Raw genomic sequence first — 17,556 nt, 5'->3', positions numbered from 1 at the left:
GTCTGAGTTCATTAAGTGCTTATCAGATTCAGTAACCAAACAAAATGACCTCTATCAAGACTGGAACTTGAACACAGAAACCTGATTTTACACCAATATGAATGTTCAAGACATGGAGTTGTTTTCCACTCTCAACTTAACTTCTTCAGATCCAAATGGATAAGTGTGATAATAACCCACTTGCTGCATTCCAAAAAAATGATCTTGGCCGGTCACCTAATCTAATTTGTTAAAGTCCCAATCTGGTATCTTTCGATGAAACCCTGAAGGCTTTAGGTAAGTACTCCACTACTCTACAGTGCAGCCAGGAGCAAAAGGAAGTGAACGGTGGATTAATAAATGTACTTGGAAAGGTAGTGAATGAGGGGGAAAGTCTTGTTCTGGAAATAGGTCCCCAGATGTTCTACAGGTGATCATTGATGAATGGCCAATGAAGAAACCCAGCAGAATAGTGAAAACAGGATCTGAACTGCAAGCAGGAATTCAAGCCATTATAGGGGCTTTCCTGGATTTCAGAAATGGTTTACATTGTAAATACCTGTCTAATTGTGACCAGAAGAGCCAGTATCAAACTAAACTTTCAGGATCCTGATGCATGGGTAAGTTCGGATTTCTAATTCATATGTTTGCTGAGAGAGCTGTTATTTGAATTAAAAGGTGGTCCAAATAACCTCACACCAATGACATTAGATATCCATCCTCCTTTCTAGAGATAGGGAAGTCTGGAAAAGGCAGTTTGAGAGAAAGGAGCAGGAAGTTCTCAAGCTACAAGATTTCTGCCTTTGTCATCTATCCTAATAATACTCAGATATGCTCCAATAAACAAGAAGGGAAGATTCATTATATTGACTTGAATGCAGGTATTGGGGGGAAATATGCCCAGGTTAGAGGCTCAAAACTCCTACCCTGCCAGCAATCCATTTTCCAGAAATCAAAGGGATTATCCATTAACAAACGATCAGGATAAGCCCAGGCCTAGTGGTAATTATAGAAAAGCAAATGCTCTCCTCTAATATACCATATGGGACGCGGGTGGCGCTGTGGGTTAAACCACAGAGCCTAGGACTTGCTGATCAGAAGGTTGGCGGTTCGAATCCCCGTGACGTGGTGAGCTCCCATTGCTCGGTCCCTGCTCCTGCCAACCTAGCAGTTCGAAAGCACATCAAAGTGCAAGTAGATCAAAGTGCAAGGTACCACTCCAGTGGGAAGGTAAACGGTGTTTCCGTGCGCTGCTCTGGATCGCCAGAAGCGGCTTAGTCATGCTGGCCACATGACCCGGAAGCTGTACACCGGCTCCCTCGTCCAATAAAGCGAGATGAGTGCTGCAACCCCAGAGTCGGTCACGACTGGACCTAATCGTCAGGGGTCCCTTTAATATACCATAACTGACTAGAAAGCATCCAAAAAGATGTTGGGAAATTGGATTTTTTAAAGGCAAAATAATATTAGAATTGATGCTGTCTGAGATGTACAAGGGAAACTGTGTTTTAATGGTCAGGAACTTCGTAAAGTTTTTGTTTGTTTGTTTGTATTATGGATGTATTTTCTGTATTCTTTTATTAATACTATTGTTAATAATGGCCTTTGGCTGGAACTGAACTGAACTGAACTGAACTGATTTTAATGTAATATTGGCAGTTGACTAATCTTTGGTGAATTTCTGTTTACAGTACAGTATTAAGTAATTAACTACATTTTCAGCTCACTCCTTCTCTAACTTGGGTACCTCTGGGTATAGAGTGGTATATAAATTCATTTAATAATAATAATAATACCTAAAGACCATGGGTTGTATCTAATGCTAGCTGTACTCAGAGTCGACTCACTGGAGTTACTAGACATGACTAATTTAGGTTCAATTAGTTGGATATAACTGACTAATTATGGCAGTTCTGAACCTGGGTGTGTCTCAGGACTGTGCTACAAGTTGAATTCTAAATCATAACTATACATAATTCTTATGTAAAAGCTAGCAATCTGCTGATCAAGTAACAGTGTAAAATAAAATCTTACCTTTTTCCTGACAAACTATCAAAAGCATGAAGATCTAAGACATCAGAGACGTCAACTCTAAGAAAAAAACAAATAAATTTACTTTTCCCCTACTGAAGTGTTTTATGGGTTGCATGCAGCCTCTAGATGAGCAGAAGGCCTCTTTTATAAAAAGGCTTTTCCACTTTCCTTCTCCCCCCCCCCCCCGCAGCCCCTGAAAAGCTTCTCTTGATGGTCAAGGGACTCTCAATAAATGTCTGGGATCTAGCGGGGAGAGGCTGTCATATTAAAAAGACAACTGCAAAACAGAGAAAGGAGTCCTATGGAGTGACCACTTCTTTTTAATTTAAAGCAAGACCTTTTTCTAAGAGAAATCACTGTAATGCACAGATAACAGCATAAGCAAATATTCTCTTTCATTTATGGCCAGCTGTGTTTGAACTATCTGCTCTCTGTAGTGCTCCAAAATCTGTATTCAGTAGAAGAAAGGAAGCATGAATGGAATGTAGGGGCTGAAAAAAGCATATCACGGTTACAAGTAGTAAGGATATTTTGAGTTCCTAAGGCTCAGTTCAGGCATAGGAGGAAACAGGCACCAACTCCTAGGGGCCAAGGTCCCTTCAGAGCCCACCCTAAAATATTTGAGGGGGCCAGCCCCCCAGTTAATGGGCATTGCCATTCAAATGGTGTGTGCGCACCGCAACTTGTAACTGATTATATAGGGCAGGGCTTACCTGGGCTCCCTCAATATTTTATTCAAGTTGGCACCTGTGGTAGGAAAATACAGTTTCCTGGACTGTATGAGTTCAGGAAATGAGCCGCTGTGAGCCTTGGACTTGCATGCTCCCGCTCCTCCTCTTTTGAGCTTTTGTAAAAGAGAAGTTTTTAGTTTTAAACTAGCCACAGTACCCTGTCACATCAAAACCTGGGGAACTGCAGTTTTAATGCTGGGTTGAGAAGAAGCCAGGATCTTAAACTTTGATTTTAACCTGGCTTGTTCCTACGAAGCAGTTTAAATATAGTTTAAGAACTAGGAAAAAAATCTTTAAGTTTGTTATTTAGTTTTAAAATATACAACAAAAAAATCATATTTCTGTCTCAGTTTTTAAAAAATATATTCAACAAGCAACTACATATTACTCTTAGAAAATATTCTGCTTTGGACACACAATGAAATTATCAGATCTTAAGAATTGCTCAGCACCTCCTACCAACTTCTACTGCTGGTTCTGGAAGCTGAACTCTTTTGAAAAGTGTCATATACATTGGCCATCTTAACAATACTGTTTATACAGTGTCCTGTGGGAAGAATAGCTCTGATCAACAGAAAATGTAAAATATTGGCAAGGTAATATACCCACAGAATAACTGTGCATTAAAAAAGGTGAGCTATAGTACTTTATATTTCGAGTCCCCTTTAATAGAATTTTAAAAAGTTTTTGAAGCTATTTTAACACTTTCCTCCTTCCTACCTGAACAAAAGAATTGCAAGGACGGTAATCCATATAAATTAACATGGCCGTCACTACAGAGAAGAATCTTCATAGAGCAACTGTTTAGCACAGGGCAAAGCCTCCAGAATGGAGCAGATTGAAGGCAGAATTCCTAATAAGTTATATCAATGGTTCTGTTAACAGGATTAAATGTCTTGAAATGCAGTATTCAGCTGATTACCTTGCAATATATATATATATATATATATATATATATATATATATATATATATATATTTTGCTTGTGAACTCATGTATATACACCAGCAAAAATGTTTGTTGCACTGTATTTTGGTGTTGCTGTCAGGTAAAATATAGGATTGTCACACATGACCTTTGATGCCCACACAATTGCCTACCTCAGAAAATATATAAAATATATTATCTCGCTCCACTTTATACTGTGCGATTCATACAAGGAAGAGGCCTGCACTGCTATAAAGTCCATTATGCTTGCTTATGGTGCTTAGGAAAATACTTCCTAGAATGAATAGGATAGTTAATACGATACAACGAAGAAAATTTACTAGCTTTAGAAGCATTTCTAGCTTTAGAAGCTTACTCCCCCCCATGACTGTTGCACTGATAATAATGAGACACAAATTACCCTACTGAATGTTTGAAAAACTAATTTACAAAATACAAAATACAAACTATTTAAGGCTGTATAAACATATATATGACAGTATCTAGTGACTGCTAATTTTCAGCCTGTTTTGCATTGAGCTACTCTTTACAACATTTAGGATGCTGATTATGTTGGTCTGAATGTTCTTCTCTCAAAAAAATAATTTATTTGAAACTTTAACCTTATCTTTACTGGACTACATGCTTTTTATTCCTTTCCCTACCAGTGTTAGGTTTTAAAATCTGACATAACAAAAAATCAGCAAATATTCAGTCATTTGATTATAACAAGGAAGTTTATGTAAACTTTCAATAGATTTCCTCATTAGTTTTCCTCTGCCCCTTTTTGGGTGGGGACGACATTTTCAATCCAAAGTAGCAAGGCTACAAAGACTTTCACTGTGAAACAGCTACATAACAGCCACTTAAATTATTGGGGGAGGGGGGGAAATAATATTTTTTCATATTTCTTTCAATGTATCTACTTTCCTTTGATGTAATTCTTTAAGCATACTTATAATGGAGGGCTTGGGATCATGATTTATGAATTCCCTATGGAACTCTGAGCTGCTAGCTAACCAAGGGGCTTTTAGAGTAGGACTTTTTAATTTCTGATACCAACTCCTAATTTGCAGATAGGACTTAATTCAAATTAATATGGAGATTACAGTATTTACAAATGACCCAGTTGGACACTGTTGGAACAGAACATCTGAGTAGGCAAGCCTTTACTTTGAATAGTGTAATGTGGGGTAGCCTACAAAAAGCTCTTGGAAGGCTACACCTTGCTATGGTCCTTAGTAAAGCGGAACAGACAAAATAATCTTCTTGTCTTCCACACAGTCTCCAGCTTCCAGGCAACAGGAATAGTCAGAGAAGGAAACCAAACCAAAACCAACTGGGTACTGCCTATGGGCCATATGTTGCCTTTCTTGATCAAATATACATTTCAGATCAATATGTAGCAATCACAAGAGGAAGGAAAAGTGGCAATAACTATTTCTGATTTACATTATCATTACCTGGATCTCTTAGTTTCTAAAATTTTGACAACTCCATTTATTGACCTAACATCATTGAAAAAAGAGAAGAAACATAAATTTAGATTGTGACAAGAACATTTGTACCCAGCCATATATATCTTTACCTATATCTGATACTCTTCAATGCTGGGAGCCAAGTTCTCAAGAAGTAAAGACACTAACAAAACCCTGCAAACTCCATGCACAGTTTGTGAGGATCTGGGGCAAGTCAAGGAAAAACGGGGGGTAGAGGGGTTTTCGGCCTAATGGTGTCAAACTTCAGAATCATGGCGCACTGTGGGTAAGCATGGACACATCTGTCAATTTAGTTTTCAATCCATTTCTCATTTTTCCAACCGTAAGTTCAGTTCACTCCCGTTACATTTCCCCCGCCTAAAACGTATGAATGAAAATTTGTATGCATTCTTCTGCACAGAGACATTTCTGCAAGTAATGTTCCCTAATATAATGTGGTTTTGTATGTTGTGCATACTTATGCATTTTGTGCATACTTTTTGGTTGCACTAAACATTTGGATAGGTTCAAATTTTGAAGGATACCTATTTTTGATTCATTTATTGGTTAGGGATGTAGAATATAGGTACAAACCATTTTTTATTCCACCCCCAACTACACGCAACATTTTACACTCCTTAAATTGTGTCCAAATCTGTTAGAACATGCCACTGCCCCTCTTTTTATAAGGTCACAAATGCCTGTATTTCAGAATAACTTGAGTACTGATCATTTCTCCTTGAAAGACTGACACTGATCCATGTAAAACCCATCAGAATTAAGAAAGGATTATGCAGCTACTACACTAACACTTTAGTCTGCTTGATGCAAGCAAAACATCAAGCTTGCAGCAAGCAAATACAGCTGACTGCTCTCAAGAAAGAAAGCATACACTTTCCTCTTGAGTCCTAACCCATACTGTCATAGTAATCATGCAATCTGCAATTCTAGTTGCTACCAGGCATAGATAGGAAACAGGTAGGAGTCAAAGAAAAATTCACCAGCACCTATAATTTATTCTTGCTTACCTGACAGCTGTTCTCAGTTTCATCAGTGCTTCTTGAGAAACCAAATCAGTTTTATTGAGGATTATAAGATCTGCTAATGCAATCTGTCTACACAAGAAAGAGTGAACTCATGAATAGGAGGTGCAGGAGTGAACTCTTCATTGTCTATCAATACAGGATTGATCTTTTTGCCACTGTTAACAGAAATTCCATTTATACCGTATTGGCCTAAATATAAGATGCACTTTCCCCCCAAATTCCAACCATAAAAAGTTAAATGTGTGGCTTATATTCGCGACCTTATGACATGCAGCCTGGAGTGCAGGACAAACAGGGCCAGGAGCGTGGCGAAGCAGCACATAGTTCCACATCCTCTCCCCTAAGGCAGGGAAGGGGAAAGGCCACTGGCAACGCAGCGCAGCTCCCCCCCCCCCCCAAGTATGCAGCCAGGAGCAGTGAGGAATGGAACGGCTTATATTTGGGTATTTTTTTTTCTCCTCCCCCCCTCCAATTTTAAAGCTGCGGCTTATATTTGGGTGCAGCTTATATTCGGGCCAATATGTTATATCAAGACTAGGGTTGTGTTATGATGCTGCAAAACCCTTCACATAAATTGCCCAAGTAAACTTTACCAAGCTCAGTAGACTGTAGATGGGGGTGGGCTGAAGTTGAGAGAAGGTGTCAGAAGTATTTATGGAGTTCATGACTAAAGTGAGATTTGAATCAGGGATATCCCAGTTCACACTTTTAGCCACTGTCCTATGCAGTTTTTCTCTTATCCATGTCCTTAAGAGCAATTTGTCTAAATGGCTAGCTTCCATCATTTTAAAAAAAGACACAGTGAAATGCTGCTGGCAACTTGACATTAAATTGGAGTACAAATCAGAAAAAATGAATACTGGAAATGAAATTTAACAAAATAAAACTACCACAAAGAAACTGGTACAACAGGATAAATCCACAAAATGAAAACAGCTAGAACAAGCGAGTCAGGTCTAGAAACTAAAACTCAAAATTAATAATGTCCTTGGTCAAGGCTGCCTTACAATACTATGCTTCCCAATAAACAGTTCAGGATTCACACACATAGAAAATGGTTGTTGTAGTAATACCTAGCTGCTTCATTGATAAGGCCACTGGGTTTTTCTTCTAAGAGATGCTAAACAAAGATTAAAAAAAAAGACAGTTACAATAGGAAAATTGATTTTATTATTAACTAAATTGCTGACAGATACTGAAGGCACTTTATGCCGCAACTATTGAGGGCATCATTTAGCTCTTCTGTTCAGACAAAAATAACTGATTTAGAAGGAAAGCTTGGGTTACTTGCAACCATGAATTTACACATACAAAGTCTTAAGGACCATGTGCTTCAAAGGATGTGAACTAGCTTAAGAGACAGTATGCAAGGTGAAATGCTTTGAGGCTCATGTTGTCCAGCTGTCATAATTCAAAGACTTTTGGATCTGTCTCAATACTTCTGACTTCGAAACGTTTACAGATGCTTTTTGCACAGAAGACAAAATCCATGGGTTTGTGTGTCCACAGAAGTAATAAATTTATTAATTCAACAGTGTACGGTATTGGGACTAGATGACCCTTGGGGTCCCTTTCAACTCTATAATTCTATGATTCTATAATGTACATACTACGTCATTATGTTCATGCCTGTTTAAAAGTAATTTCTATTAAGTTCAGGGAGAGCTTCCCCCATGTAAATACGTATAGGACTGCACAGTTAACTTATTCATCTACATGATTATCCATGTTCCAGGACCATAATTGAAATAATTTTAGATTTATGCATATGCTTCAAGCTTTACATAGCAGTGAGAGTTATACTAACGTACATCATGGGCACCCAAACTGTAACAAGTGCGTTCCAACTACAAGCTCCGAATAAATTTATTTACTTTTCACTAACTTTAGGTAAGGAGTAACTTATTTACAAACAGCAATGTTTCAATAAGGAAATTCAATATAAATATTTTTCTAATGTAGGCAATTTTTTCAGCAGCCCCTGAATGGGGAAAAAAGAGCAAACTTCTTTTAACTAGTAGAGGTTGCTGCTACTTTAAATGCTACTGAATCCTCAAAACGATTTCATTGCACAATGTCTCCTGACATCTCCAGTCAAAACTGTTATCTGACTAAGTGGTTTGAAGAGTTTGTGCAATAACAGGATGACGAGAACAAGACCTCTCTTTTGACCTTTTCTCTGTAACTCCAACATTCATTTATTCTTCTGCATGAAATACTGTCAGGCTTTGTAGATTTGCAAAGAAGAGTGTTAATAGCATCGCTTTAGGTCCTCAGAGTTGTGACCTGTCACTGCAAGTTGTCCAATCGTTTGCCTTTTGATTAAAACATGAATATTTCAGATTGCTGGGTGACAATCCCATTAGAGTGACAGCCCATGATATCAATTACCACATCCATTTCAATTTGGCTTCCAAGCCACAGGGTACAATTTCTCAGCTTTACATGGACTAGGCTAGATCCATGAAGCATGACACCTCTAAATTGCTGCCTATTATCCTAGTGTCATTGTTGTATTGCCTCCAGAATTCTTTAAATCACAAGCCAAGGTGGACGTCAAGCTTTGAAACCGGAGGAATTGGACAAGGGCAGAAAGTTTCTACACAAAGCAAAAGTTATTTATTTGGCATATAACTGACAAAATTTAAAAGCTGCTATCACACTGACAGCATGTCAAGCTTTGTATCTGTTTATTGATTTAAGAATGCAAGATGATGCATTGAATTCCAAAGCTACTGAATGTGTTGTTGTTGTTGTTGTTGTTTAGTCGTGTCCGACTCTTCGTGACCCCATGGACCAGAGCACGCCAGGCCCTCCTGTCTTCCACTGCCCCCCGCAGCCTGCTCAAACCCATGCCGGCAACCTCGAAAACACTATCCAACCATCTCGTCCTCTGTCACCCCCTTCTCCCTGTGCCCTCCATCTTTCCCAACATCAGGGTCTTTTCCAGGGAGTCTTCTCTTCTCATGAGCTGGCCAAAGTATTGGAGTCTCAGCTTCACGATCTGTCCTTCCAGTGAGCACTCAGGGCTGATTTCCTTCAGAATGGAGAGGTTTGATCTTCTTGCAGTCCATGGGACTCTCAAGAGTCTCCTCCAGCACCATAATTCAAAAGCATCAATTCTTCTGCGATCAGCCTTCTTGATGGTCCAGCTCTCACTTCCATACATCACTACTGGGAAAACCATAGCTTTAACTATACGGACCTTTGTTGGCAAGGTGATGTCTCTGCTTTTTAAGATGCTGTCTAGGTTTGTCATTGCTTTTCTCCCAAGAAGCAGGCGTCTTTTAATTTCGTGGCTCCTGTCACCCTCTGCAGTGATCATGGAGCCCAAGAAAGTAAAATCTCTTACTGCCTCCATTTCTTCCCCTTCTATTTGCCAGGAGGTGATGAGACCAGTGGCCATGATCTTCGTTTTTTTGATGTTGAGCTTCAAACCATATTTTGCGCTCTCCTCTTTCACCCTCATTAAAAGGTTCTTTAATTCCTCCTCACTTTCTGCCATCAAGTTGTCATCTGCGTATCTGATATTTCTTCCGGCAATCTTAATTCCGGCTTGGGATTCATCTAGCCCAGCGTTTTGTATGATGAATTCTGCATATAAGTTAAAAAAGCAGGGAGACAATATACAGCCTTGTCATACTTCTTTCCCAATTTTGAACCAATCAGTTGTTCCATATCCAGTTCTAACTGTAGCTTCTTGTCCCACATAGACATTTCTCAGGAGATAGATGAGGTGATCAGGCACTCCCATTTCTTTAAGAACTTGCCATAGTTTGCTGTGGTCAACACATTCAAAAGCTTTTGCATAGTCAATGAAGCAGAAGTAGATGTATTTCTGGAACTCTCTAGCTTTCTCCATAATCCAGCGCATGTTTGCAATTTGGTCTTTGGTTCCTCTGCCTCTTCTAAATCCAGCTTGCACTTCTGGGAGTTCTCGGTCCACATACTGCTTGAGCCTACCTTGTAGAATTTTAAGCATAACCTTGCTAGCGTGTGAAATGAGTGCAATTGTGCGGTAGTTGGAGCATTCTTTGGCACTGCCCTTCTTTGGGATTGGGAGATAAACTGATCTTCTCCAATCCTCTGGCCACTGCTGTTTTTATTTTTGTGTAGTCTAGAAAAAAGATGCAAGGAACAAGTACTTTACTGAGTAATGATTGCAGTCTTACTACTTTACCTGTAGTCCATACTTTGCATCAACAACAGATATGATACCTGCAAAAAGAAGTTTGTAGATAGGAATTTGAACATGAGAAGTACAAACAGCAAAGTGAAGTCAAAGTTGCTCTTCAGCTTTTCTACATAGAGATAGGAAAAACCATCAGAGATCTCTAAACCAGTGGTCAGCAACATATGGCTTGGCTTTGGCCTAGTTTTATGTAGGTGATAAGGAGTCCAAAAGAAGAGAAGGAAAAGGGAGTGGGAAACAGGATTGGGGAATCAAAGTGAATGGAGCAAAGGAAGGAAAAGGGAAGAAAAATCCTTGGCAAGTGTCTAGTTCAGACCTCCAGCAAGAATGTAGTGTCCCTCATCTATCAGCCTGTTGGAAGGGGAGGAAGAGAAGAGAGAAATGGGATGACCCCGCCCACTTTTGGTTCTGGTCCTGCCCACTGCTAGAAGGCAGCCCTGACAAAACTAACCATAAGACAATGTGACCCTCAACATAGAGGTTCCCTATCCATGCTCTAAACTATAGAACCTAGTCATTTTACCCACCTTCATGCATACTGTCTAAAATCATTAGCACACATTATGCACATTGCTATCTTGAACTCATAATGCACATACACTAGATCATGGGTAGGCAAACTAAGGCCCAGGGGCCGGGGCCGGGGCCAGCCCAATCGCCTTCTAAATCCGGCCCGCAGGCGGTCTGGGAATCCGCGTGTTTTTACATGAGTAGAATGTGTGCTTTTATTTAAAATGCATCTCTGGGTTATTTGTGGGGCATAGGATTTCACTCTTCTTTTTTTCAAAATATAATCCAGACCCCCACAAGGTCTGAAGGACAGTGGACCGGCCCCCTGCTGAAAAAGTTTGCTGGCCCCTGCACTAGATTAAAGAGGCTTGGGAAGAGGGAGAGACCTTTGACACCAATGTAAGCTGGGGAGGGAAGAGAGAGGGGAAGGGGGGGAAGTATGTGTGAATGGATATGTGAGGGGTGAGAAGAGTGTGTGTGCATGTATAAGAAACTACAACTGTGCCCCCACCCACTGTCTGCTCTGTGCCAACACACTGCAGGGATGTATCCTCCCCCCAGAGAATGTGGCCCCTGTGGGAACAAAGTTTCCCAAACATGCACTAGAAAAACAACTGGGTAACTTGGATTTAATTTCTTACCATCAAGATAAATGTCACTTCCTAATTCAGCATCAACCCAAAACATGGAGGCAACAGCACCTATCAATACATAGCTCAGAATATATATTCATCACAAAAGGCAGGTTTTTAAAAACTGGTTGAAAAACTGTTACTTTTCTGCAATTCTTAAAGGCTAAAGAAAATCAGAAAGTTTGGGGGGGGGGCAACCCAGTGGCTATATTTAGGCCAAATCAGATTTTACTTGCCCTAAATTATTCAAAGGCACATAGAAACATATATTTGATCTACATTACCAGTACTGAAAACCTCTGGCCAGTATCTTGGGCAGTTTTTTTGCACTTAAAACAGCACCATTGTTAAGAAGGCAACATTTTTAGCCAGCCTACCTTCAAATTGTGCATTGATAAACACACCATGGCTTAGATATTACAATTGTCATTTCTGACTTGTAGCTGCCATCTGTATGCATGGGAGTGCTCTTTGCCCTAAATTTAAAACAATGTTCAGGACAATTGTCTCTTAGAAGTTATGGCTATAGATATCAATGATACATACTTTCAACCAGGCATGTAACACTATTATGGAACAAAAGTGTTTAGAAATTATGAACTGAAGAATGCAATTACTAGGTCTGAAATCACACACTACTCTTACCCATGGCTGGAGTTAACTATTATATACAGAATTAAATTCTTCTCACGAATACGATTTTATGGGAGCAACTCCAACCTACAGAAAGAACCGCGGCTGCAATCCTAACCATGTCTACTCTGAAGTAAACCCCACTGAATTCAATGGAGCTTACTCTTGGGTAAGTGAAGTTAGGATTGTAGTCCAGATCATCACACCTGTAAAGTTTTAAAACATATTGGATTCCCTGGAGTTAAGGGATACCCATTTTTAATAAAGAACAGTCTGAAAATTATTTACCGTATTTTTTGCACCATAACACTCACTTTTTTCCTCCTAGAAAGTAAGGGGAAATGTCTGTGCGTGTTATGGAGGGAATGCCTACGGGTGGCATGCCTACGGATTTTCCTCCTCTAAAAACTACGTGCGTGTTATGGTCGGGTGCGTGTTATAGAGCGAAAAATACGGTAGTTAGAATCTGTAAAATTCTTTATCTTTCCGTTGTGGAAAAGTGTGAATACATGAACATTTATTACTGAACAGTAAAGAAATAACAAAACTTCTGCAGGATGCTATATTTTGAAAAATAAGAAATCAAAATTTGTATTGACGTTCAACATGCACTTATGTCACAACATGAAGGATGCAAGAAATAGACAGCAATGAAAGTATTTTTTTTTTCAAAAGCTCACAAATATAATTGATTCCAGGGCTGTCTTAAAAAACGAAACACACAGGCATAAACAATAACAGCTGAAGACTGCTGTCCACCCAAGGTGACAAGATGTGGTCTCCCAAGCATCACGGGGTGTCACGACTAAAATACCTGTCAGCTGTTTACAGTGATTACTCATGCAACATACAGCAAGGGCCACGGAATCTATTGATTTCTTTCTCAAATGCCTTAATAGTTTTTCAACTAAACTGAAATAGGATTTGTGTATAACAGAAACAGAATCAATGTTATTTCTTTTGAAGAAAATTATTTTACCATTACAATTCTTTTGCTTTGAAATGTAGTGTGTCAGTCTCCTTAACATGAAACAATTGAATTGCAAAAAGGAATTTTATTCACCCTCCTAGCCAACAGCTCAGAGGTTTAATTAAAATGGCTCATAAAATATTTAGGCAGCTTTTATTCATCACAATGACTGTTTAGGCTTTATTTTTTGCAAGGACTATGTACTGCTGGACTAATAAACAACAAATATGCAACTTCAAGAAGGGTTTAAAAAGCATATTATACTAGAGTACATTTGATTTCACTGAAGCCCCCAAGGGGCTAGAATTAAATAAGAAAGATTCCATCTAGATTCTGTATCTTGTTATAGGTCTAGACACACAGCTTTTCCCATGGAAGACAGGACATACAGCCAAATCCTAAATATGAATTCTTAAGCAATTTTTTTTTATCCTGGCTTTCTCAGATTAGCTTTTAGACCAAATATAATTATAGCTGTTGTGGGCTGGTCTGAGATGTTTTGTCACAGTAAGCAAAATGCTCAAAAAGGTAAAGGTACCCCTGCCCGTACAGGCCAGTCTTGCCAGACTCCAGGGTTGTGCGCTCATCTCACTCTAGAGGCCGGGAGCCAGCGCTGTCCGCAGACACTTCCGGGTCACGTGGCCAGTGTGACAAGCTGCATCTGGCGAGCCAGCGCAGCACACGGAACGCCGTTTACCTTCCCGCTGGTAAGCGGTCCCTATTTATCTACTTGCACCCGGGGGTGCTTTCGAACTGCTAGGTTGGTAGGCGCTGGGACCGAACGACGGGAGCGCACCCCGCTGCGGGGATTCGAACCGTCGACCATGCGATCAGCAAGTCCTAGGCGCTGAGGTTTTACCCACAGCGCCACCCGCGTCCCTCTTATGCTCAAAGCCACCCCCAAAGTCGCCACACAAGTGTCCCCTCACCTGCCCCCACGCTACTGCCAATGCAGCAGCAAGGGCGCAGCAGTGTGAGCCAAGGTGCAGCAGGGCTGGGGGGCAGATCTGCCACCCAAGGCAAATGGCTTCACCTCGCCTCCCTGACAAGCCACTCCTGGATACCATAAATGTGTGTGTGACTAGAGGTTTGAGAGGAGCAAGAAGATTTTGCATTGATGTTGCTCTTTAGGTTTCAAAAAATGCTCTCTCTGTTTGTGGTTGACTAGTGTGAGAATAGGATGCTGAACTAAATGGGTCTTTGGTCTGATCCATCAGGTTCTTGAATTGTAGGGGTTATAAGATGCACTATTGACAGAAAGGATGGTTGTTGTGGAATCACCTTTGGCTACTCTTCTTTCCTGACAATTCCATTCTTTTTCTTTTGTATCCAAGCTACATCTACGTCCTGACACAGGCACAACGGAATACCCAATGCATTTCTGCTCATCCCATAAAGAAAAATTTCAACCCAGATTCTCACAACACAATCCTAACCACATCCTACTGAATTCAATGGGGCACTCTTAATCCATCCCCTTCCCCAAATTATATTTACCTGGATCTGCCAATCCAGTTGTCTCTAGCAAGATGTAGTCAAACTTGCCTTTCTTCTGCATTAAATTTTCAATAGCCTTCAAACCATTGTCCCTGATGAAAAAAGAAATCATTTAAAAGGAATTATCTTTATTGCTATTTATGCTACAGTACTTTCTAAATGAAACACAATACTATCCTAAAACCTATTTAGTATCCAAATTAGAAATCTACATGGTAATAAATTTTATTGTAATTCACTCATAGAACTTTGGTTATTAGGCAGTAAAAAGTGTAGCAAAGTGTAGCAAATAAATAAAATAATAATAAAATAATAAGTTCATCAGGGCTTTTAAAAAACTTTTACGAACTGCAGTACCTCATACCCTGTAATTGGAAGCTTGTTTTTAAAATCCATCCTAATTTTTTTAAAAAAGTGCTTCCACATATCCAACCTTCAGCACATTTCTGCTATCTTGCATCTTCTTCAGTATACAGTGGTACCTCGGGTTAAGTACTTAATTTGTTCCAAAGGTCCGTACTTAACCTGTAACTGTTCTTAACCTGAAGCACCACTTTAGCTAATAGAGCCTCCTGCTGCCGCTGTGCTGCTGGAGCACAATTTCTGTTCTCATCCTGAAGCAAAGTTCTTAACCTGAAGCACTATTTCTGGGTTAGCGGAGTCTGTAACCTGAAGTATTCACTGGTTTCAATATGAAATCATTAAAAAAGCAACTAATTTTCAGGTTTGGTCCTACAGAGGCTAATGTTATTTATTTAAAACACAAATGAATTTGATTCATCTAGCTCAGCTTGCAAAAAATATTATTATTAAGTCTCCCTATAAGCCATTTTTCTCATATTAAAAAAGAATAGGAATAATGAGAAAATGTACACAAAATCAAAGTCCTTGACGCTTCTGAGCTTCCTGAAGGAGGCAGTGGTAAGGCCCCATCCCCAGAAGACCTTCTCGACACAGAGGTATTGAATAATGCCTGGACAAAAATGCCCCCTTTTGCATGGTGAGCTCCAACAGCATCTGAATGAAGCTGTCCAGACACATTTCAATCTGGACTCAGACCCAGGTTCAGAATTAAATAGATTTGGTCTCTCAAACTGATGACCTTTCTGAAGAAAGGGATGGAGGACTGTGACCCTGTTAATTCTCCTCAATCTCTCCATGGCTTTTTATGCAACTGATCCTGTATTCTCCTAGGCCAGCTTCTGTGGGCTGGGAGTTGGAAACACCATACTACAAGACCTCTGCTTTTATTCGCAAGACCAACACCAAAGAGCAGCACTGGGAGACCTTTGTTTAGTTCCCTGGCACTTGTGCTGTGGGGTCCTGCAATCCCATCTTATCTCTACAGCTTTTTAGCATTTATATGAAGCAGTTGAGATCTGTTGCACAGCAGCTTGGAGTATAGTACCATCAGTATGCTGATAACACGCAACAAGTCAGGTGATAGACTGGTATCTGGAGGCAGCAATGGATTCATGAGGACCAATAAATGGAAGCTGAATCCTGGTAAGATGAAGAGATTGATGTTGAGTGGTTCCTCGTGTTGGGAGATGTCTGTTCTGAAGAGAGATCCTTCTTCTGATGTTTGTAACTTGTGGCTGTTGTTGGAGTCATCACTGCCACTTGGAACCTAGGTGTCTTTTGTGGCAAAGGAACACCTACCCCTATCTCTGGCTGGTTCACTAGCTTTTTCTTTACCTGAACCAAGATAGCATGGCTATAGTACTAAATGCTCTTACAATCTCTTGCTTAGACTACTGTAAAGCTCTCAACTTGGGGCTGTCCTTGAAGGTGGTCTAAAAACTCCAGGTGGTGCAGAATGTGACCTCCAGCTTGTTGACTGGCTCCACAAAATGGGATCATGGAATAGCTCAGTCAGTAGAGCAAGAGACTCTTAATCTCAGGGTAATAGCACAGAACAGGCGCTCTTGAATAATGGCACCCCAAATGCAGAGCTCCCTCCCCGCATTTGTCCTCTACTGTTTTTAGGCATCAGCTTGTTGCATTTGTTACTTCAGACCTATGGGAATTGATCATAGAATCATAGAATCGTAGACTTGGAAGAGACCACAAGGGCCATCGTGTCCAACCCCCTGCCAAGCAGGAAACACCATCAGAGCACTCCTGACATATGGTTGTCAAGCCTCTGCTTAAAGACCTCCAAAGAAGGAGACTCCACCACACTCCTTGGCAGCAAATTCCACTGCTGAACAGCTCTTACTGTCAGGAAGTTCTTCCTAATGTTTAGGTGGAATCTTAGATATATGATCTCAACTGCTGCTAGACTGTTTGATCTTTGAGGTCTTTTTCTGATACTTATTTTCTTTATTGTTGGCTCTTATACAGTGGTGCCCCGCAAGACGAATGCCTTGCAAGACGAAAAACTCGCTAGATGAAAGAGTTTTCCATTTTTTGAGGTGTTTCACAAGACGAATTTCCCTATGGGCTTGCTTCGCAAGACGAAACGTCTTGCGAGTTCTTGCGAGTTTGTTTCCTTTTTCTTATAGCCGCTAAGCCGTTAATAGCCGCTAAGCCGTGCTTCGCAAGACGAAAAAACCGCAAGACAAAGAGACTCGCAGAACGGATTAATTTCGTCTTGCGAGGCACCACTGTATTCACTGTGTTTTAAGTAGATTGCTATGTACTGCCCTGGGAATCTTTGGGTTGAAGGCAGAACACAACTTTAATAAACAGCAATATATTATGTATTTTTTTTAACACTGGAATTCTCACCAACTGGTTCCTGCCACAGGAGAACTACTTAATAACTACAGGAGAATCATGCTGAACTATGAAGACACACGAGTTAAAAGGAAAAGGATCAATTTTAAAGTCAGTGGTTGTTGTTTTAAAAGGTGAAAGGTAAGGTAAAGGACCCCTGGACAGTTACGTCCAGTCGAATTTGACTATGAGGTGCAACACTCATC

At 40.2% G+C, this 17,556-nt stretch overlaps 1 protein-coding gene across 10 annotated transcripts in view; it reads right to left on the bottom strand.

Moving 5' to 3' along the window:
* LOC309352504 (zinc-regulated GTPase metalloprotein activator 1A-like) overlaps nucleotides 1-17,556 on the bottom strand; it is a 29,464-nt gene that overhangs the window by 7,673 nt on the left and 4,235 nt on the right. For 4 of the 10 annotated variants that reach the window (XR_014161353.1, XM_081881042.1, XM_081881043.1 and 1 more), the window contains exons 5-11: nucleotides 14,630-14,721; nucleotides 11,539-11,598; nucleotides 10,376-10,413; nucleotides 7,269-7,315; nucleotides 6,178-6,264; nucleotides 5,135-5,179; nucleotides 2,014-2,070 (exon numbers count right to left, since the gene is read on the bottom strand). Coding sequence is in view for 9 of the 10 variants with exons in the window: in XM_081881042.1 (XP_081737168.1) it covers nucleotides 2,014-2,070; nucleotides 5,135-5,179; nucleotides 6,178-6,264; nucleotides 7,269-7,315; nucleotides 10,376-10,413; nucleotides 11,539-11,598; nucleotides 14,630-14,721 (426 nt within the window). In the remaining variant the exon portion in view is untranslated. The remainder of the gene's footprint in view (nucleotides 1-2,013; nucleotides 2,071-5,134; nucleotides 5,180-6,177; nucleotides 6,265-7,268; nucleotides 7,316-10,375; nucleotides 10,414-11,538; nucleotides 11,599-14,629; nucleotides 14,722-17,556) is intronic. The other 6 variants (XM_081881046.1, XM_081881044.1, XM_081881045.1 and 3 more) reach the window with 6 other exon arrangements.

This window comes from Podarcis erhardii, assembly GCF_964252035.2.
Source record: "Podarcis erhardii genome assembly, chromosome: 11".
Taxonomy (NCBI): domain Eukaryota; kingdom Metazoa; phylum Chordata; class Lepidosauria; order Squamata; family Lacertidae; genus Podarcis; species Podarcis erhardii.
Note: the sequence above shows the minus strand (reverse complement) of the source record. Positions and strands in the feature narration are given on the sequence as shown.